Source organism: Caretta caretta, chromosome 6 (genome assembly GCF_965140235.1).
Source record: "Caretta caretta isolate rCarCar2 chromosome 6, rCarCar1.hap1, whole genome shotgun sequence".
Classification (NCBI taxonomy): domain Eukaryota; kingdom Metazoa; phylum Chordata; order Testudines; family Cheloniidae; genus Caretta; species Caretta caretta.
The window spans coordinates 35,933,113-35,955,866 of record NC_134211.1 but is presented as its reverse complement, the minus strand read 5'-3'; the positions used below and the strand labels follow the sequence as shown (position 1 = coordinate 35,955,866).

Below are 22,754 nucleotides of genomic sequence, written 5' to 3'. Positions count from 1 at the left end.
GTCATTGCTCTGAATGTTTCATCCTAAACGCTCACATTATATTATCAATGGAGACGTAATTTCAAAACAAACTTATTGAAGGTGCTTTCAATATTGATAGTAAGCAAAGGGAACAAATCCAATGGGCGCAACTGTCCTAATTCAGGAATAACTGTACTGATGTCAGTGGAATTGCACAGGTGTCAGTGAGACCAGAATCAGGCTCCATTATCATTATTAGCAAAGACAATGCTTGATAACGTTTTTGTTAAACTGCCAGGCTCCTCCCAACCACTGATTAACATGTAAGGATAATTTAGCAATAAAACCTCCCTGATACCACCACCACAAATAAAACAGTTAATCACCCATCAGTTTAATTTCACAAAAGAAATAGTCAGCTTGTGAGTTTATCTTGCGTCAATGGCAAATCTTGCAATGGGAGAAGAAATGGAGCCTAACAGCCCACTCCTGCAAGGATCCAAATGAAGTCAAAGGGCCTCTTGCATGAGCACCAGGAAATCCGGGCCTTAAATCTTCAGGTCTGATCCAAAGCCTGTTAAGTTGGTGGAAGGATTGCTATCGACTTCAACAGGCTCTGGATCAGGCCCAAGTAAGTGAAATATTAATATCTACAGCAAATTAATTAGATTATGTCTGATGTATGTTTTTGGGTTGCACAGAAGTCAGTGGGGCTCTGCCCACATGAATCCAATACAGGAACAGAGCTATATTAATTGAATCACAATGTGTTCAATTTCTTAATCATTCATAGAGGCACAATCTCTTTATGGACCTGATCTGCATGACCATTACTAGAACTGCTCATAGAATGTTTCAAGATTAGTTTCAGATACTGGATTTTACTGTAATCACCAAGAAAGTGGCTTCCAAGCCAACAGTTAAGTTACATGCCAGCTCTGCTTTCATAGTCTTTTCTTTCTCTCTTTTTCAGTTGAAGCTGTTTGCAGCCCACTGGGTATCATTACCTCGCTAACATTAAATCAGACCTCAAATCAGACAGAAACTTCAACTTTCCAGAGGGACTTTGAGATTTGAATAAACTAAACTATGGAACCAGCACAGATTAAAAACATCCACCATTGTAATGGAAATCCCCTCGCTTTCAGACTTGGTTTCCACTTGTCACATAGCTGAGTTTCTACAGCACACATGCAGAAAATACATTTAATTGGAGAGAGATTTACTGCCACGACTAGAACCCTGCCTCCAACACCCCTGGTATGCATTATAATCTTTTTATCAACGACAGCATAACACATAGTACAATGTAGTTGATAAAACTGCTTCCTTTATACTACAGGATACAGCCTATTGTTCAAGGGTCTTAGAACACTGCGCTATTTTTATATCATTTTAGTGCAACAAATGTAAAATGATACCAAGCCTCTTCTAACTAGGAATGAGTGGCCCACTTATTGAAAGTGCTCCAACAGAATGCATATATATACATATATAGTTTCTTACCAAATAATTTCTGTAATACTTGTCCATCATACATGTCTTCAGCAAGGTCTTTCACAATGATCCGTTCTCCTACCAGTACATCATTAATCCAGTCAATTAATACCTATAGGAGGAACACAAAATTTGTCAGGGTTATGCATTGTGTATTTACAATGTAAAACATATGTCGTTTTATACAACGATAGCAAACACTCAGCAAAGAGAGCACCAGTGCTAAAATGGCAAGTGGTGTGGCATTCCAAAAGGAACAAATGGGACAGACTCAGGCATAGAAGGGGATAAGAAATTTTTGCTGGTTACACAATGGTGACTGAGTGCATGACACAGAGGAGATATCGATCTAACCTGTCTTGGAAGGAAGGATCAGGGTAGCATAGAGCTCTGGATATGGGACTGATGCAAACCCTTTTAGGCCAATGCCTTTTCATTGATTTCAATGGGTTTTGTACCAGGCCCTTAGTGAGAGGACAAAGTTACTGAAGTCAGCCTCTAAAGAAGCTACCTACTAATGCTCCTGGTATAAGATAGAGAAAGGAGCTACAGAGGAAATCACAGTAGTCTTATGATTAGAGGGGGATTGGGATTCAGGACTCCTGGGTTCTATCCTAGACTCTGTCACTAGCTTTGTACTGTTGGGTAAATCACTTAACTACTTTGTACCTCATCTAAAAATTGATACTTTACCTACTTAGTTAGAACATGTGCTGTCACATTTTGAGTTTCAACCCAAACCAGCAGGAACTTGTGTCACCACCTCCCCTGTAACTCTGGGTGCCTTAAATGCTGTGTTGCTGTGGCTCACAGCACAGACACCAACAGCCAGCAGACAAGTGGGCTCCACTTCCCTGAGTGTCTGTGTACTGTGAAGTCCTGGTTTAGTGCTTTGACCTCAGCAACCTGCCTGCAACAAAGCAGTCCCACCCTGGCTTCTAACAACCTCGGTTACTACTTGCAGGGTGGCTGCAACACACTCCCAGTCCCAAATTTCCCCAGAACTGCCTGCTTGGTCTCCTGCATTTGTCTACTGGCTGTGGGTGTCAGGGCTGTAAGCTACAGCAGCAAAGCATTTAAGCACCCAGAGATACAGGGCAGGAGGTGATACAAGCCCTAACTGGTCTGGATTGAACCCCAGAATATCACATGTGCGCTGTTAATTGCTCGTACAGTATTTTGAAGTGTTCGGATGAAAGAAGTCAGGTAAAAGGAAAAAGTAGTTTAGCTTTCTTTTTACAGTGAAATCTGAAAGCGTGTGCATGCTTTCCATTACCTTTATTAGCTCTTGTAATTTGGGGTCACTTCTTGAATTTGGATCAATCATTGTTCGGACTTCATTTTCCTCTATGAGTTTAAAAAAAAAGATATTACAAAAATTATACATTTATAACATTATAGTTTACATCAGGTGCTTATGTTAAGATGTAAAATTTTTGTGAATTACCCAGCATCGTGTCCTCAGGGTCTAGTTCAAATGGAATTGGACTGAGAGGTAAATTAATGGCATTTATTCCTTCTTCCTGTAGTTCAGACACTAGAAAATGAAAAAGAAAGCGTGGTCAAATTTCAGTCCACTTTTACTTACTATTTCTCCCCTGTTAACAGCTACTTTAATTATATTCATTTATTTGTAAGAACATGAACCCATTGCCTAAGCCTCGGGGCAACAAAAATAAGAGGCACAATCCAACAAAACCTTACTCATATGAGTAGTTCTGACATGAGTAATTACACTGAGGTCAGTGTGACTACCAAGAAGAGTTTGCAGGATCAGGTTCACTCACAGTCTAGAGGTCCTGAATTCTACTCCCAGCCCTGCACTGGGTCTGTGGCCTTGGGCAAATAATTTCACCTCTCTGCCTCAACTTCCTGGGTACAATGGGGCTAATAATACTTACCTACTGACTTCACAGGGAGATTGTGAGCATTGATTTGAAAACATTTATAAAGTGCAAGTATTATTATTGCTCTATCATCTGGCAATGTTTTGAGGCCCTTTGGAGGAATGGTTCTATATGCACAGGATGATACTATTAAGGCCATAGCAATGACGACTGTTGCAATGCTTGTTACTCTAAAGCGCACAAAAGCAACTTAGAAGAAACAAACATCAAACAAACAAAATATATTAATATTAAAATAGTAACTTTACTCCATACTCTTACCCTGCTTGTGTGTGTGTATTATATTTTACACAAATATAAAGTGGCTCTGAGTGGCTATTTTAACAGTAAGATAATGCTGACAATAATAGTTCCTTGGATTATTGGATATTGTCTGAAACTGAAGGCTGAGAGCAATGGACCAATCTAATTTGTCATGTGACTCCAGTGAATTTAGAGGAATTGCACCAAGGCTGATTTTGACACAGCATGCACAATCTCAGTAATTGTTTACACATAAAGGGAATTGTTTTTTTAACTGCTCATGTCCCCCTAGAGACAATCACTATTGGTTTTATTATTCCATTTGATTTTTATGTTCTAAGGTCATTATGGGCATAAAAACTTCAGTGAATAAAAGACTTCCACACAGAGACTTCTATGTACTGAAATCTTTATGCTCATGAAGGATTTCAGCACACAGGTTTCTAGGTAGAAAACTTTATTCACATACATTTTGATAAGGGAGTATAGTGAATAAAATCTGCTACAGCCAGCTGGCTCCTCTAATCCCTGGCTGCACCCTCCAGAGGAGCTGGTTGACTAGCAGGGTCAGACCAACCAACCAGCCCTACTTGGGCAGGACATACGAGAGGAAACAGCTAGTTTTTCTTCCTAGCAGGGGACAGACCGGGAAACAGTCAAGCAGTCCTCTCCCCATCAAGAGCCATTGGCAAAACTGGCTGATTCCTCATCCAGGAGATTGGGTACCCTAGTGCCATATGAGGCAGACTTTTTAACATCTATATGTCCAGTGTTGCACTGCAATATGGTATCAAAGTCTCAGGAAGGTAAGAGCGACCCCCACTCAAACAAACAAAAAAACCCAGCTAATTTTAGTCATATGTCTAACCAATTTAATTATGAATAAAATCTGTATGTTTTGGTAATTAACTTCAATGAAGACAGGATTTCACTGATAGGCACTGATCCTGCATATGAAAGTGAGTACTCCCATTGAACTCAATGACACTATTCACATGCTAAAATTACTCAGATATGTTGTTGTCATAAATATAAAGGGAAGGGTAAACCCCTTTGAAATCCCTCCTGGCCAGGGGAAAGCTCCTCTCACCTGTAAAGGGTTAAGAAGCTAAAGGTAACCTCGCTGGCACCTGACCAAAATGACCAATGAGGAGACAAGATACTTTCAAAAGCTGGGAGGAGGGAGAGGAACAAAGGGTCTGTCTGTAGTCGTCTTGGCCAGGGACAGAACAGGAATGGAGGCTTAGAACTTTTAGTAAGTAATCTAGCTAGGTATGTGTTAGATTATGGTTTCTTTAAATGGCTGAGAAAAGAATTGTGCTGAATAGAATAACTATTTCTGTCTGTATATCTTTTTTGTAACTTAAGGTTTTGCCTAGAGGGGTTCTCTATGTTTTTGAATCTAATTACCCTGTAAGATATCTACCATCCTGATTTTACAGGGGGGATTTCTTTATTTATATTTACTTCTATTTTTTATTAAAAGTCTTCTTGTAAAAACTGAATGCTTTTTCATTGTTCTCAGATCCAAGGGTTTGGGTCTGTGGTCACCTATGCAAATTGGTGAGGCTTTTTATCCAACATTTCCCAGGAAAGGGGGGGTGCAAGTGTTGGGAGGATTGTTCATTGTTCTTAAGATCCAAGGGTCTGGGTCTGTAGTCACCTAGGCAAATTGGTGAGGCTTTTTACTAAACCTTGTCCAGGAAGTGGGGTGCAAGGTTTTGGGAAGTATTTTGGGGGGAAAGACGCGTCCAAACAGCTCTTCCCCAGTAACCAGTATTAGTTTGGTGGTGGTAGCGGCCATTCCAAGGATAACGGGTGTAATATTTTGTACCTTGGGGAAGTTTTGACCTAAGCTGGTAAAGATAAGCTTGGGAGGTTTTTCATGCAGGTCCCCACATCTGTACCCTAGAGTTCAGAGTGGGGGAGGAACCTTGACAGTTGTAAGTCTGCAATCTTGAGGCTATAGTGTATACCCGCTCATGAAATGTGACTCTTCTCTCACGTGTATTGGTTATACACAAGTGTAATTCCAATGACAATGAAGTATCAGAGGGGTAGCCATGTTACTCTGGATCTGAAAAAGCGGCAAAGAATCCTGTGGCACCTTATAGACTAACAGACATATTGGAGCATAAGCTTTCGTGGGTGAATATCCACTTTGTCGGAACGACAATTAAGTTACTCCTTATTTTGTGTGCGCGCACACACACAAATATATAATATTGAAATGACCATTCAAAAAAGTATATATCATGTCAGGTTGTGTGTGCTGAGAGCGAAATGTATTGCATAATATAGCAATGGGATTTCTAAGAATTTCCGTCATAGACCACTACCATATGTTTAGAAGTTTATAGCTCAACACAAGAATTCAATTTAGGTTATAGCTTTGCATACTACATAACGTTTCAGCAGAGTAGTCCATTTTAAAATCGTATTTTATTAATTTATGTGTTTTAATTAATTTATATAAAGAATCACTAAAATAGCTCTAGTACTTTAATAAAAACAGAGGTACACAGGTTTGAGGGAACTTTCGTGATTTAACAGTGACATTTCACAAATGAACAAGACATAAAATAGCCCAATGTCCTGTAGTATTGTGAGGAAGAAATTAAACCAGAGGAGACATTGGGGTTTAGAAATGAGATGCTGCTTATGAACAGTGAGGTTTTTGGGTTTTTTAAAGTATAAAGATTTTTATTACATTCTTAAATACACAGACCTGATTCTCTGACACAAAACAGTGGAGTTATGCCACCCTAGTGGTGCAACACTGCTCTAAAGCCACTGGATCTGACTACTGGAAAATTTCTGCACCCACTCCACCCAGTCCCATGGCAAAGCAGGCCTGGCTGAAGAAAAGAGGACATAGCTAAGGCACCCTGCGCTGCAGCAATCCCCAGCTGCCAGAATGGCCCATAGGGATCTTTGACAGTTGGGCTAAAGTAGAACATCCACCAGGCTCTGCTATTTTACATTGGAGACTGGCTGAGTCATTAGATCAGAATTAGGGCATGAGTGCAAAATGTACATCTACAACGCTGTCTCCTCTGTGGTGATTGCTGCCCAACTGCAGCCAAGGATCTAGGCAATCATGGGCTAATTGTCCTCTCAGTTACATTAATGTAAAATCAGGAGTAACTCTACTGACTGCAATGGATTTATGCCAGTTTTATGTTTGTGTAACTAGGAGGAGATTCAGTCCCTCTATTCACAAAGTTGCTTATATGGTTATTGTGCTGGGTGGAGGTCAGGGTTGAATTTACCCCTGCTGTGAGATCACTGAAGTCAGGGGAGTTACACTTGGCCCAGAGAAATCTCTTCTCATACTGACAGTTGCAATTCCCAGTTAAAACTCCTGCTGAGGAAGGGATAGTTTCCTCCTCAGACTTACGATTATCCCCCATCTGCCAAATTCATTGCTAGAGTAAGTAGCCACTGCTCTACAGGTATCAGTGGTCAATCAGTTGCCTCCAATTATGCCCACCATGATTTTGGCCCCAGAGCTGTGGAGCCCAAGGGCGTATATCAACAGCAGCCATAGCAGCTATTTACAGCTGGATAGAGTTCTTAACAGTTTAGAAAATCTAGCATTAGAAGGTCATAAACCTATGTTAACAAATCCATGTGAGTGCTATGAGCCAAATTTTACCTTTTGATGCATGTATCCAACTGCTATTGAAATCAGTGGAAGCTGATGAGCACATATGAAAGTTGAGTACTCCCCGCACAGTTTAAATTGGCTTAATTCCTCTAATACATGCACCCTGTTGCTCCACACAACATTTATTAGACAGTTTCATTTGGAGTTTTATGTATTTATTTTCTCTGTCGAAAGCATTACACTGTTCTGTTTAGTATGAAGGGTTTTATGGCATTCAGACTTGAAGTAAAACTTCTCTTACAATATAATATAACTGAGCTCAGAAATGCGATGTCATTTGATATGCTCTCTGTGGTTTGATATACAATACATGCTACAAAAGAATCACACAAAAAATATGTCATAAGGTAGCATTAAAAGTGTTCTCCTCTGTATGCTGCAGCTCTTTCTTTCCACAGTGTTACTGATTCTGCACTTACAAAATTAAATCAAGTGTCACAAGAACAAAGGCTGGATTCTGGGAGCATGCCACTGACTTTGCTGGGAGTAGGTTTGGACTCTAATGTTTGAAGAGCTAATGTTGGAAGGGTTAGTACAACATTGCCAATCTCAAGTGTTCAAAATCATAGGTCAGGTCCCAAACAGTCATGAGGGTGGGGTTTTTTTGGATAAATAAATTTGGGGTTCTTTTTATTTGCTTTCTAGGATTTGAGCTTTTAGTGTTCATATTTTCAAGCTTCCCTCTGTAATTATGAGGGCTAGAAATATACTTTTATTTCCTTGACGAAAGCTGAGATTCGGCTGCCTTCACATGATTCCAGGATCTGGGGCTTTACAAAAAAATACCCCAGTAGTAATCGTGGGAGTTGGCAACACTGTCAGAGTTCTTTCATACTCAGGATGGTCATGGGCCTCATATGCAGCATGCCTATCTCAAATTATTCTTGCTTGGTGTAGGACTAATTCAAAAACAGTTAGCTGCACAGTTGCCACTGCCAGACTCGGGGTTGCATACACACCCACATACCAAACACGTATGTACCAAATATACACCCTGTGCCCTAAGCTCCTTCCTTAAACTAGAGATGGCCAGAAAAGCAGTCAAGTAATTTCAGCTTTCCATGGGAAAGATCTAAATAAATCAAAATGAAAATGTTAGTTTCATTTCAACTGAAAATGTCATTTTGCTTTGGTTTTTGGAAATAAAAAACATTTTGTTTTCCATTTTTAGAGTTTCCTCCTTATCCCCTTTTCCTCTCTTTTTTTGTTGGGAAAAAAGTAAGAAAGTAGGAGAAAATGGGAGGGAATCCTATTTTCTCACTGTTTTCTGATTTTTTTTCCAGTTGGAGAACAGTAAAAGTAAAAACATTGGTTTTCCCCCACTTTCTCATAGTTTCTCTTTTAAAAACCTTCTCCACTCTTAAATTAACAAAGGGAGAGAAGGGTGAGAAAACCACCCCCGGAAAATCCCCAAAGTTTGCAGGGGAGCCAAAATTAGATGGCTCACTTTGCCCTCACATTCTCCCTGCTGATGTGCAGGTTTTCTGCGGAGCATCTATGGCCCTAGGGGTTCAATCCTGTAAACACCTGTGAATGGGAACAGCTTTGCTCATCTGAGCCATTCCATTGACTTCAAAGTCTTTGCTGGATCAGGCACTAAGAATGCAGTTTTAATGTTTTTTGTTGAAAACTAACAAGTGATAAACAGTCTGGGTCTGATCCTCATCTGGTGTAAATCAACATAGATCCACTGAAGAGTACACCGATTTACATCAGGTGAGGGCCTAGCCCGACAGAGGCCTAATTTTCCTCTCACATATTCTAGTTTTACTCTGATGTAATTCTACTGAAGAGTTACCCCTGACTTACACTGGTGTGAGAGAAGATCTAGACTCACTAGTGGGGTAGAAGAGAGAGAGATGGCATATTTTCAAAGTGCCAAAATGAATATTTACAAATGATACCATTTGTTCAAGCAAACTGGTATAACTTGTTTGTCGATCATTCAAAACATTACATCCTATCAGTACAGGGACCCGTTATCAACCCACACAGGGAAAAGAAAAGAACAATCTAAAATGTTAGCACCTACATTTCTTGCATGGATAATTCACTTGATATATATTTTGGCAGCTCAACCTTAATTTGGAGACAAAAGAAACCCACACAAAAGACAGTATGTGTACAATGAAAGCGAATATGTAGATGTCTACAAGTTAGCGGAGTATGACATGGCATCCACCAGAAATTTGATATTCACAGCACAAAACAGCAGAAACATACACATAGGGCCTTTTTATATGGGGATCATTGTCAAAAGTGTTTTCAGAACATAAACCTTAAGTTGTAAATGTTACTCCCCATTCATTCTCAAAGACATAACAAATGAGGGAAGAAAAGCAGAGATATATTTGCAGTTGAAAATATTTTTCAGGAAATGATCTGCCCAGGAATATCATTCTCATTCCATTAACTGCTGACTCCAAGCCAACCATTTGTAAAAGTAAATATGCAAACTGGGCTCCAACAACGTGTCTCACTTTAATGTTCCTGCATTAATAACCACTCTCTCTAAAAGGGTCCATTTTTTTTGGATGTTTAATTTCTCCATTAAACAAAACCTAGCAGAAAAGATGTGTGGGTGGTGGGGGAGGGAATCCTACAATTTAATTCTCTTGTATATAGTACAAATTAATCGAACTTTTCTTAGATGTCTAAAGCTATTCAGTGGTACTTAAATACTTTTTTTTGCTGGTATCTGACTTCCCCCATGCAATAAATAGAAAAAACACAGATTACACATCATGAATAAGAGAACTTATGAAGGATCAAAGGACTCCTTACAAAACCACTTGTACTGCTCCTTAACCACAAGACACTCAGCCCCACTAAACTTTGTATGCTTCCAAATTCCTGTTTGGGATAAAGGACCCTTCTCAGCATTCCCCTGTGATTTATAACAGGTAAGAAATGATCCAGTGTCAATCTAATGTAGGTGCCAATGATTCCATTCATTCCTTTGGATTCTCTCAACACAGCTATTAAAACATGTCATCTCATGTACGGGTTTTCAATATGCTTGAAAAAACCATGAGGTGGGGTAGGGAAGACAGGTAGATAAGAATCCAAAATTACTTTTTTAATTCCCCCCACCCCAGAAGGACAAATAGTACCAATCAGAAATTTTATGACTTCTCCAGAACATACCATGACTAATAAAGTGTCTGGTCTAGATGGAAGCTCCTGGAAATAGCCTCAATTTTTAACGCCTTGTTGGCTCTTATGCAATTCAGCAGTGGCAGGGGACAGCGGTAAGTTATTATTTGGTCTGCTAGTGATACCACTGCACAAAAAATTAATGTTATCATGGTGACAAATTTATTGCCAAGTCGGACTTATAGTTCTCACTATGCTGCATGCCAAATCCACTCAGAACTTCATGGTGACAGCAACGATAGAACTCAGATCCTCGCCCCAAAAGCACAGGCTTCTACCACTTGAGCTGAAAGAAAATCTCAGGTAGCCGCCTGCAGTATAGAGTCATAAACAAAGACAGGAGCAGTCCTGATTCCCAGCCAACAGAAGGCAGCCAGTTCATTACACTATTTGGTTTCCAAAAATTGAGTTAAGTTGGGGGGGGGGGTATTTTATGGGATTGATTTTCCCCTAATGTTCTGTGAATTACCAAGCAACTTATCCAACATCAACAAGAAGCGTTCATGCAGAAAAGACAAAACCAAAGATTTGTTCCAAGAAGTCTTTTCCAGTTCAAAAAGTTCTGTCTATTCCTCAGAGAAATCGCAAAAATAGTTCTCAGGAATGTAAGGGCACACATTTGTTCTTCTAGTAGCGTGACAATGGTTTGCTGAATCTCTTGCTCATTTCTCCTTGTGGACACAAGCCTTGTTTTCTGAAGGAGAAAAAGTAATACTAGCCCTACTGCATTCCCATGATCTGCCTCGCATTTTTTTTCAAGTGGATTTAGGGAAACGATTGCACATATGTTATATTCACAAGGGAACTAAAGTTCCTTTTCCAGAACAAATATGTAGTGTACGCACAAAACAGGACTGTAGTTCTGAAATTGCAGCTCCTGGAGCTGCTTCTATCATAATGGACAAACATCTGTTCGTCTTCAAGAAATGTCTTCTTCACAGAAGACCAGGAGTTATGTAGAACTTCCAGATATTTTTACAACCAAGAGGAACAAAACAAACAAACTTTTCTGCCATGAGGGTCTTCAAGTTCTTCTCCTTTGTCATTCAACATGCCCTATGAATAAGATTTCTTTGGTGTAAAGTTAACCATGATAAAACATGTGGATGATACCAAACCGGAAGAGTCTCAAACACAAAGGAAGACAGGATCAATGTGACCTGGAGAGATTAGAACAGAGAAGAATACAGCAGACAGGTGTGATTTATTATTAGTAGCCTGCTGCACATGCTCATATCCTTCACTTGTCCTTCATCTAGTTGAACATCTAACTGGGGTCTCATGTTTCAGCAATATGATCACCTTAAATGGGCACACCATTAGTGGACTTACGTTGTGCATCCAGTTTTAAAAATCACTTTATATGCATTTAATTTTTGTAAAATGTAATATTTTTGTGTAATCTCCTGTGACCTGCCTGCTCTCTACAATTCTCTGGAGAGTCAGGACCTACAGTTTGGGAATCATGATCTCAGACAAGCCACTATGTTTTAAGATACTGAATTAACTGCCGTGTGCTGATGGGAAGAATGTATGTATTGGTCTCTTCCTCCTCATCCTTCTTAGGGTAATTCAATATGCGATCCTGCCTAACAAGTTAGTTCTTGTTTCAAGATTCTTAGTTCAGGCAACTGGTGACTTTTCTTCCACCTCACTGCCACTTATTGTTATTTACATAGCATAAGTGCTTAAGGAATTCCCAATTTGATTTTTTATTTTCTTACAGCCAGCAGGTTCTATAACCCATTGACAGTTTCTGAATCAACTAGACTTCAGGATTCTGTTTTGTAATTTACTGCTTCAAGAAAAGTACATGTCTACATGTTTTAATGTGAGAGAGATAACATGTAGTGTCTATCAAAGTATGTTCATTTTAAGGCCCAGAAACCTTGACAGCAACCTTTTAGATAGGAAAGCCATTGGAAGCCTGTATGTTGATGAACCAAAGGCGGATTATAAGCATTTATAACTGTAGCTTCATTGTTGAGAGGCCACGCTGCCTAGTGGTTAGAGCAGTGTACAGGGAGTCAGTTCTTGGGCTCTATTCTTCTTTGCAGCATTGGACAACTTTACTCTTCCGCAGGAGAGGCATAACACTACTTACCTTTGGCACAGTGGTGTCATGAGGCTCAGTTAATGTGTGTATAGTTAGAGCATTCAGTTCCTCTAATGAATGGTGCTGCATTACTGCAAGATGTTGTTAAGAGTAGTGTATAGAAAATATGTAACTTAAAATGTAAAAAAAAGTTGGGGCATGTGTTAAAAGATGATGACACAGAAATACCTCCACTAAGGACTTGACTGTTTTATACACCTGACAAGGCCAAGAATGCCTCATTTTCAGCTACCTTTTTGGTGCACTTTGTGAAGAAATCCAAAGTTTGTAAAAACTCATAAGAGAAAGCAGCATGTCAGAACCAAGCTAGAATCTCATTAGCTGGGAATTTCCCTGGCACAGATGAGCCCTCATCCAGCATAGCTCCCACCCTTATTGTCCATAAGCTAAGAAGCATTTGAGGGATTTTTGAGGGATTGGAAGGGCATGGCTGCAGCACATTAGGGCTCTGGCAATTCCTGGCTAGTGGAAAGCCCCTTGAGGGCCCTAGTCATATGACATAGATTAGAATAGCCCAGATGCTCTCTAATCTATGCCCCAGCTATAGAACCAGCTCCAGAAATCAGGGAGCTGCAGCTAAATCTTTTGTGTCCCCCTCCTTCACAGCTATACCTAATGCGTACTAGCCACAGCTGAGACTCTGGGCCAGCGGCTGTCAACCCCCGGGCCACATGCGGCACAATTAGCACACAGCTGCGACCCAGCTCAGCTGTGTGCTCAAGGCCAGCCCACATGCTAGGGTTCGCCAGGTTCCCGGCTGCCTGGCGCAGCACAATCAGGGGCCCGAAGTCCAGGCCAGCCAGCCTGCCTGGCAGGGTCAGGGACCAAGGGTCAGGGCAGCCGGCCCACCCTGCAGGGGCAGAGACCCAGGGTCATGGTAGCTGGCCCTCTCCACGGGGTCTGGGGCTCCCAGCCAGCCCCGCAGGGTCTGGGGCAGCTGCGTGGCAGGGGTCCAGGGCGGGCAGCCAGCCGCCCTCACATGGCACGGGTCTGGGGTCAGGGTCCAGGTTACTGCTGCCCTGCAGCCCAGGTAACACATTGTGTAATAAGTTGAGAACCACTGCTCTGGGCCATTGCTACTCTTTTCAATCAGTAATAAGGTTTTTATGCTTTGCTTTGAAAATTAAACTGAAAATTTAAAAAGAAGATGTTCTCAGAAAACTGGGAGGCAGAGTAAGGTCTCAGAGGCATGGCTGGGAAACCAATACAAGAGTCCAGGACCCTAGCCTGGGGAAACTGAGTTACTCTTCAGTTAATACAGGGAATGAGCCAGCACTTTCCATTTTAACCTCTCAACACACTTTACCAAAGTTAATTAATTTAGAATCACAGAATCATAGAATATCAGGGTTGGAAGGGACCTCAGGAGGTCATCTAGTCCAACCCCCTGCTCAAAGCAGGACCAATCCCCAACTAAATCATCCCAGCCAGGGCTTTGTCAAGCCTGAACAAGCCTTTGAAAACCTCTAAGGAAGGAGATTCCACCACCTCCCTAGGTAATCCATTCCAGTGCTTCACCACCCTCCTAGTGAAAAAGTTTTTCCTAACATCCAACCTAAACCACTGCAACTTGAGACCACTACTCCTTGTTCGGTCATCTGGTACCACTGAGAACACTCTAGATCCATCCTCTTTGGAACCCCCTTTCAGGTAGTTGAAAGCAGCTATCAAATCCCTCCTCATTCTTCTCTTTTGCAGACTAAATAATTCCAGTTCCCTCAGCCTCTCCTCATAAGTCATGTGCTCCAGTCCCCTAATCATTTTTGTTGCTCTCCACTGGACTCTTTCCAATTTTTCCACATCCTTCTTGTAGTGTGGGGCCCAAAATTGGACACAGTACTACAGATGAGGCCTCACCAATGTCGAATAGAGGGGAATGATCACGTCCTTGATCTGCTGGCGATACTCCTACTTTCCAGCCCAAAATGCCGTTAGCCTTTTTGGCAACAAGGGCACACTGTTGACTCATATCCAGCTTCTTGTTCACTGTAACCCCTAGGTCCTTTTCTGCACACAACAAGGGCACACTGTTGACTCATATCCAGCTTCTTGTTCACTGTAACCCCTAGGTCCTTTTCTGCAGAACTGCTGCCTAGCCACTTGGTCCCTAGACTGTAGCAGTGCATTGGATTCTTCCGTCCTAAGTGCAGGACTCTGCACTTGTCCTTGTTGAACCTCATCAGATTTCTTTTGGCCCAATCCTCTAATTTGTCTAGGTCCCTCTGTATCCTATCCCTACCCTCCAGCTTCAACATCCCAGAGAAGTAGGAAATTATTACTATGCCCTTTTTACAGATGGGAAAAAGTGATGCACAAATTGATTAAGGGATACATTTTGAGTTGGGTCAAGACTCAGCCTCCCTGTCTGTGTAGATAATCTGTACCTGTAGAAGGGAAGCTGGGTGTTTAAAAATCTATCCCTAGTGACTTGCTAGCAGTCATATAGGAATAGCACCCAAACCTCTTGATTCCCCATTCTATGCCATAATCACAAGACCATCCTAGCTCCTACATCTCAGCTCTGGGAATTTTCATCATGCCCTATGAATCGCTCTTCATGAACCCTTCATAAATCCTCTTGTGCATTCCCAATCTGCAGTAATTTCTTTCTAAACCCAATCACCTGCTCTAGCCTCCGGTTGCCTCTTCCCAGGGAAGTGGTGTACTTGTGTTATTTGTTGGAGTACAGTATTACCACGTTGTTAAATTAGAAAACAAGTGGTACACAATACCAGCAACAGCATTATAGGAATAAACTGTATTGTGAACTGCACATACTTTGCTGTTGTTCTTTCCAAGATACTTTGAACAAGAAGTAGCTCATACAATCATTTGCTAGCTCCCATCAAGCAGGGCTATAGCACTAGAAATAGCTACCTACAACATACTGCCTGTTAAGTGTACTTCACTCACACTCCTCAATATCTAGCTTCTTTTTTCAACATCCAGAATATTGAGACTAATAGTAACTCTAGTGCAGATTCAAAGTTTTGCCACTTTGTATTGGACGAATGCTAGAATCTGAGTAAATAATCTTAAACGGATTTTCCATAGCATTAACACAAATTCAGAGGTCTCCAAACATAATTTTCAACGTGCAGATGTTAAAGTCATAAATATTGATTTAATTTCAATAGCATCTTATTTAAACTGCTTTATGTACCAAAAGGGCTTGTGGATTGAAAACAACAATTACTTACAGCTATTCGTATTAAGAAATATTTAGTGAAGTGAAAATAATATGAAAAACTCAAGTACTCTCTGTCACACAAACCCATCTGAAAATCCTCATCTGAAACATGCTTTTGAATAAACTAAGCAATTTATCCCTATGTAGAAATTCAGACTCTGAAGTTTATTTCATATAATTTTCACATTGGTTCAGATATTACTAAGAGTCTGATCCTGCACTCACTGAAGTTAACAGTAACACTTGCATTGACCTTCAGTGGGTCTAGAATCACACCCTAGTTAATATCTCATATTGTAGAAATATTTGAGACCCAGAATAACATTTGAAATGAACAAACTACAATGTTGTCTTCCACTGTTAACTGGTGGGAGCTTCACAATGCAAAGTCTGACCAAGGCAACAGGACAATAACCACCTGCCCTCAATTTTAAAATATTAGAAAACAAAAATTAACACCCCTTACAAAAATGTAAGTGCAGAAAGTAATACTCAGACACCATAGAAATTGAAACATGAAAAACACTGATGAGTAGTGTAGGATCTCTTACCTTTAGGGCAAAAGGCTCCACAGCCCATTGTACACTATCCAAGTCACCCTCATTTTATCTGCACAAGGAGCTGTCTGTAAGGTATTTCAAGGCCCCCTTTTTGTTGCTGTTCTGTGAAGCTGTATTCGTAGCTGTTGAGCTTGTTTTCCAACAGAACGCTCTTGATACATCTCTCAGCTCAGTGCATCACTTCAGAACAAATGACTGACTGCCTATATAATTTAATATGATGCCACATGAGACTCATAGACCATCTGCAAAACAAACAAAATCTGCCTTTCGCAGCTTGGCAGGTTGTTGTCTGGAGAGCGAAGACGCAGCTTTGACTATATCTTTACCTGTCATATGATCGAATGAAAAACTCGAATGGCGTCTGTAAGGCATGTAATTTCATGCAATCTCAGAGTCCAGTTCTAATGCTGAATAACTGGTATTTTCCCCCTTACAATTTGGGATAGAACCATAGTTATCCTAAAAGGATGGGGCAGGGCAGAATGGAGACATGGCAACAGGAAGTAGAACACCTGGATTTTTGCCTGCATTGGTTTTGAAAAAAATCAGAGGTGCAGAATGATAAAAAAAAACTAAAAGTGGTTGAAGAGTGAAAATCAACATAAGCCGCCAAATAATTAAAATATATTTCCAGAATTGAGATGCAAGTGTAATATGGTACAAGGGAAGTTCAAATTCCACTCCTACCCACTGTGCCTCTTCTCCATCTATAGGTCCTACTCCCACTGAAATAGATGACAAAACTCCAACAGAAGGAGGATCAGGCCCTAAAATGGAAACAATCACATACAGAAAGTTGGAGGGCAAGGAGTGAAAATGCATGAGACACCACAGGACAGTAAAACACCTGGGAAAGGAAAATATATAATCCTCTTCCCCTCTAGAGTGATTGTGGCTTAGTAGAGGACCAGATGAAATAATAATCAGTTTTGACTTGGTGTCAAAACTGAATTGCTATGAAGATATTAAAAAAGGAGCTGTAAAAGTTCCTGAACGCCCGTTTCCACTTGGAGCACAAGGAGGAAATGACACATGACTGGCTCCATCCTGAGCAGCAGAAAGTGGTTACCTATCTAGTTTCCATTTAAACTTCATTGGAATTACCACTGCCAAAGTCATAAATGGACACTGTGGGATGGTCAGAGTTATTCATCTGTGCTACAAACCACCACTCACCCTTGCTCCTGGTTCTGAAGTGACCCATCATAGAAAAGATACAATGTACTCTACAAAAGGCTCTTGCATTGCACCAATCACGGTGTAGCTATGGGGGAGCTTTAGGTGGGGCACTTAACTCACATATGTTCCTTAATGAAAAACACTGTGGTTGATGGGCTGTTCACTGAGCTCCAGCCTCTCTCCTGGATGTTCTGCTGAGTAGCCCTCTACAATAATGAGGGCTATCCACCTGGCATACTGCATCAGCACCCGCTTCCTCTCAGAGCAGGAAGGTGAGAGTGCTGCCATTTGAATAACACCAGTTAATTGTGGAAAAAATGAGATGAAATACCGAAAGTTTTCTCGGTCTTTCCTCTGATTTCCTCTTTAAAACACTGCTTGTACCTACCATAGTTCCAGGAGGACCCTGTCTAATTAAACTAATGTACCTGGGTGTAGTTACAGTAGTATTCAGTGGGCAAGAATGGGAGCTTTGTAATAACCAGAGTGGGGTTGTTTTCTGAGGGATAACATTTGCAGGAGTCTGTTTAGTTAGGAAGTTTAGAATTCAGGTCTGAAGCACATGCTTGGGGTTGGGGAGCAAAGTTTTGTAAGTACACACTCCTGTCAATCCATTTTCGCTTCCCACAAACAACCTCAAACAGGATTTCACTTCTACTTCCTGTAATCTAGAAGAAATTAATCATTTTATTAGTCTCATATTCAGAAAATGTGCTTCCCTTTGCCCTAAGCAGAAATCATTGCAGAAAAGAACAGCATATTGGTGAGATGCTTTGGGCCTAGGCTTCCCAAACTGTCATAAAGGGTTGATTTTCAGCCCCACAATTTTCAGCTTCATTAAAATAGGAAGTTTAGCAAAGGGAGGAGGGAAATCTTTTTCAAGTGGTTTTGGCCATCAATATAGGAAACAATTTAAAGTCAACATGATACTGATAGCTTAATTTGTGAAAATGGATAAATACCATATCTGCCACATAGCACATTAACCCATGTAACAAAGAAATACAGAAATAGCACTGCAATGCTTGGTTAAAAGGTTTTGGTTCAGAGAGGAGGAAATTTAATTAAAGCATGTAATGTCAATTACTGTCATTTGTAATTGTATTATGCCTCCCTAGAAATAATGCAGACACAGAATTCTAAAGTTACCTGCATGTTTGATGTAAATGAGATAAAATTATCTAGGTCCTGAGAAAATCCAGATAGTAGTAGAAAAAATGCACTCTGCCTAACCTCATATGTCATAAAAATTAATGATTTATGGACCATCTTTAAACTGTTGATTATATGAGAAGTGATGTGCCTCCAGTTTAAACAGATAAGCCAACAAACACAGCATTTGGCTTGAGAAATTTGTGTTTAAAAAACTTGATGTTATGCCAGGATATTTTTAAAAATACTAAGCCAAATTCTGTTACATCAGTTTGCACCAGTAAATAATTTGGCTTTCTGTTTATATTAATAAAATCTATCAAAAAATTACAGGGCCTGATCCTGGATGCTACTCTTTCTTTTTTGCTCTACCCTGTACAAAAGGGACAGTGAGCTAGTTGTGTGCAGGGACATCCCCAGGTGGCAAAGCCAGAGTAGTCAGCTCTGCATCACCGCCTCTCCCCGCACACTACGCATAAGAGGCATCAGCATCTATCTACACCTAGCTGTTATAAAGCACTTGTTCATCCATAGATCTCAAAGAAAGTCAAAGTACCAATATTTCCATTTTACAGATGGGGAGACTGAGACACAGAGTGGTGAAAGGACTTGCCCAAGGCCACCCAAAACACCACTGGTACAGGCAAGAACTGAACCCCAGGCCATTGCCCTCTCCACTAAGCCACACTATCTGTCTCACTATTTCGTAGAAGTTACTGCAAGTGAAGGTTAAGAAGCCTTGAGGTTTCTCTAATTTTTATTAGGAGCCCTGCAACTTGCCACCAGGACTGAAGGGTGAAAAACTGTTGGAAAGTCCCCCATACTCTACCACGCCCAGGCATGCCTACTGCTGCACCCTGGAGGATGATACTTTTCTTAACAATATAGTGTTACAGAGTGTGGTAATTAAAATGCAGCAAAATAATGTAAGAGAAGCTGTTGTTGTTTTTAAAGTAAAAGCCAGTCAGGCTATTTCTTATAGTCTCTAAGTCCCACACATGTATTGTGTCTGTCAAACTCCCCTTGAGGCATTTTAAGGGTGCGTAGATCACAAAAGGATGCAGATTCACTTAAAAATATCTGAATCTAATCTACTTGAATGGAAAAAGACAGGAATCTTGTCAGGGGAAAAAAGAATACACATTGTATGAATAAGGAGAAGCAAAATTACTGTGATATAAGAACCCAGAGAGAGAGAGATAATGGGCCAGAACTCATGCTCAGTGTAACTATGGTGAGGGCTCTACACCACTGCCCTGCCTCCCCCAATCCTGAGGTTGACAGAGGCTAAAATGACCCTTTCATAAAGAAAGCTGTCTCAGTGGTCTCCTAGACCCTGCTCTGCTGACCGTAGAGTGCTGTGCCCTCTAGCTCCACACCCTGGAATATCTCTTCTTGCAGCTAACACATCCTATCTCCCAGGGAGAGTGGCGGAGCAAATGGTGTAAAACCTGCCATGGTGGTTTTATGCGTTCCAGTAGGGTTGCTTTAAAGTCATTTTGCACCACTCTAGCAGTCAGTGCAAAGGGCCCTTAACCACGGTCAAGAATCTGGCCTAGAAAACGCAATGCGCTAGATATTCAAAATTCTCTTAGCAATAGCTAAGAGTGAAAGTATAGGGTGGCATTTTCAAAAGCTCTCAACAAAACTCAGATTTCAATGGGAGAAAAATCAGGCCAACACTGAGGACTTTGGAAAAACTCATTTTCACCGGGAACCTTAACAAAGGGTAAAATCCACACATGAATCATACTGAAACAGATTAGCATTTTGCAAAAAGGAGTGGACAATTGTCAGGGTTGTATTTTTAGAAGTGCAAATATAATAAATCTTCAAAGAAAATGTAGGGCAAGTGACAAGTGTTACATTGGCAAGTATCATTCAAGCTCAGCAATTCTAGAGGACTGAAGCTCAGGACAGCAAAACATTAAGAACAGAATGGCCATACCAGATCAGACCAGCGTCCAGCTAGCCCAGTATCCTGTCTTCCAACAGTGGCTGATGCCAAATACTTCAGAAGGAATGAACAAAACAGGGCAATTTAGAGCGATCCATCCACTATCATCCAGTCCTGGTTTCTGACCATCTTGGCTATTAGCCATTGATGGACCTATCCTCCATGAACTTACCTAACAATTTTTTGAACCCACTTATACTTTTGGCCTTCTCAACATCCTCTGCCAACAAGTTCCGCAGGTTGACGGTGCACTCTTGCAGGAGTAATTTCTTGTGTGTTGTGCTGTTTTTTTTTTTTTTTACATCTGCTGCCTGTTCATTTCATTGGGTGACCCCCTTCATTCTTGTGTTATGGGAAGGAGTAAATAACACTTCTTTATTCACTTTCTCCACATCGGTCATGGTTTTATAGACCTTTATCATTTCTCCCCTTATTCATCTCTTTTCTAAGATGAACAGTCCCAGTCTTTTTAATCTCTCCTCATAGGGAAGCTGTTCCATACCCCTATTCATTTTTGTTGCCCTTCTCTGTATGTATTTCCAATTCTAATATATCTTTTTAGGGATGGGGCAATCAGAACTCCATTCAAGGTGTGGCCATACCATGGATTTATACAGTGGCATTACGATATTTTGTGCTTTATTATCTATCCCTTTCTTAATGGTTCCTAACATTGTTAGCTTTTTTGACTGCTGCTGCTCACTGAGCAGATGTTTTCAGAGAACTATCCACAATGACTCCTAGATCTCTTTCTTGAGTGGTAAAAGTTGATTTTGTATGTATAGTTGGAATTATGTTTTCCACTTTATATTTATCAACATTGAATTTCATCTGCCATTTTGTTGTCCAGTCACACAGTGAGCTCCCTTTGTAACACTCTGCAGTCAGCTTTGGACTTAACTATCTTGACTAATTTTGTATCATCTGCAAACTTAGCCACCTTACTGTTTACCTCTTTTTAAGATCATTTATGAACATGTTGAACAGCACTGGTTCTAGCACAAAGCCTTGGGGGATCCTGCTATTTACCTCTCTCCCATATGAAAACTGACCAATTATTCCTACCCTTTGTTTCCTATCTTGGAACCAATGACTGATCCATGACAGGACCTTCCGTCTTATCCCAGGATTGCTTACTGTGCTTAAGAGCCTTTGGTGAGAGACCTTGTCAAAGGCTTTCCGAAAAAGTCCAAGTACACTATATCCACTGGATCACTCTTGTCTACATGTTTGTTGATCCTCTCAAAGAATTCTAATAGTTTGGTGATGCATGATTTCCCTTTACAAAAGCTGTGTTGACTCTTCCCCGACACAACATGTTCATCTATGTGTCTGATAATTCTGTTCTTTACTGTAGTTTCAACCAATTTTCTTGGTACTGAAGTTAGACTTAACAGCCGGTAGCTGCCAGGATCATCTCTGGAGCCTTTTAAAAAAACTGGCATTATATTAGCTATCCACCACTCATCTGGTACAGAGGCTGATTTAAGCAACAGGTTACATACCAAAGTTAGTAGTTCTCATATTTGAGTTCCTTCAGAACACTTGGGTGAATACCATCTGGTTCTGGTGACTTTTTACTGTTTAATTTATCATTATATTATCTACTAAAATAAATTACCACTAACACAACATGATTCACTCATATAAAAAATGACCTCAGATTAAGAGACAGATTCTCAGTAGGTTGACAAATCCACAGCTATGCAGTTGTTATTTGTTGTGCCTCTTGCAAAAGGTCCAAGTGTGAATAAATATATGACAAGACCACCAACTTTCATCTTGCAAGCAGCTTGGGAAGTCGCAACACACAGGATGAAAGAATCACATTTGTTATTATATTTATATTCACGTCTCTAGGTGACTTACGAAAAAAATCCATTCATAAGCTTTTCAACTTGAAATGCTCAACAATATAACTTCCCCCTCCAAACCAGTAACTCCCATTGCCCACTATTAAATCAGGCTATGTGCTGGTCTAAAGCTTGACTAACCAGATATACTTATATTGAGTAATGAAGTAGTGTAGAATTATCACTGTTTCATAGGTAAGGAAACTGAGGCACAAAGGGCTTGACTCTGCCCTTACTAATGCCAGTAGAAAGGGAGAGAAAGTACACTTAAGTCAACAGAGTTCCAGTGATGTAAAACTAGTACGGAGAT

At 40.5% G+C, this 22,754-nt stretch overlaps 1 protein-coding gene across 5 annotated transcripts in view; it reads right to left on the bottom strand.

Moving 5' to 3' along the window:
• PARVA (parvin alpha) overlaps nucleotides 1–22,754 on the bottom strand; it is an 89,536-nt gene that overhangs the window by 28,633 nt on the left and 38,149 nt on the right. For 4 of the 5 annotated variants that reach the window (XM_048855601.2, XM_048855602.2, XM_048855603.2 and 1 more), the window contains 3 exons: nucleotides 2,906–2,995; nucleotides 2,735–2,805; nucleotides 1,468–1,570 (listed from right to left, as the gene is read on the bottom strand). In XM_048855601.2, the coding sequence (XP_048711558.1) occupies nucleotides 1,468–1,570; nucleotides 2,735–2,805; nucleotides 2,906–2,995 (264 nt within the window). Of the gene's footprint in view, nucleotides 1–1,467; nucleotides 1,571–2,734; nucleotides 2,806–2,905; nucleotides 2,996–16,291; nucleotides 16,601–22,754 lie in introns of those variants that run through there. The other variant, XM_048855604.2, reaches the window with a different exon arrangement.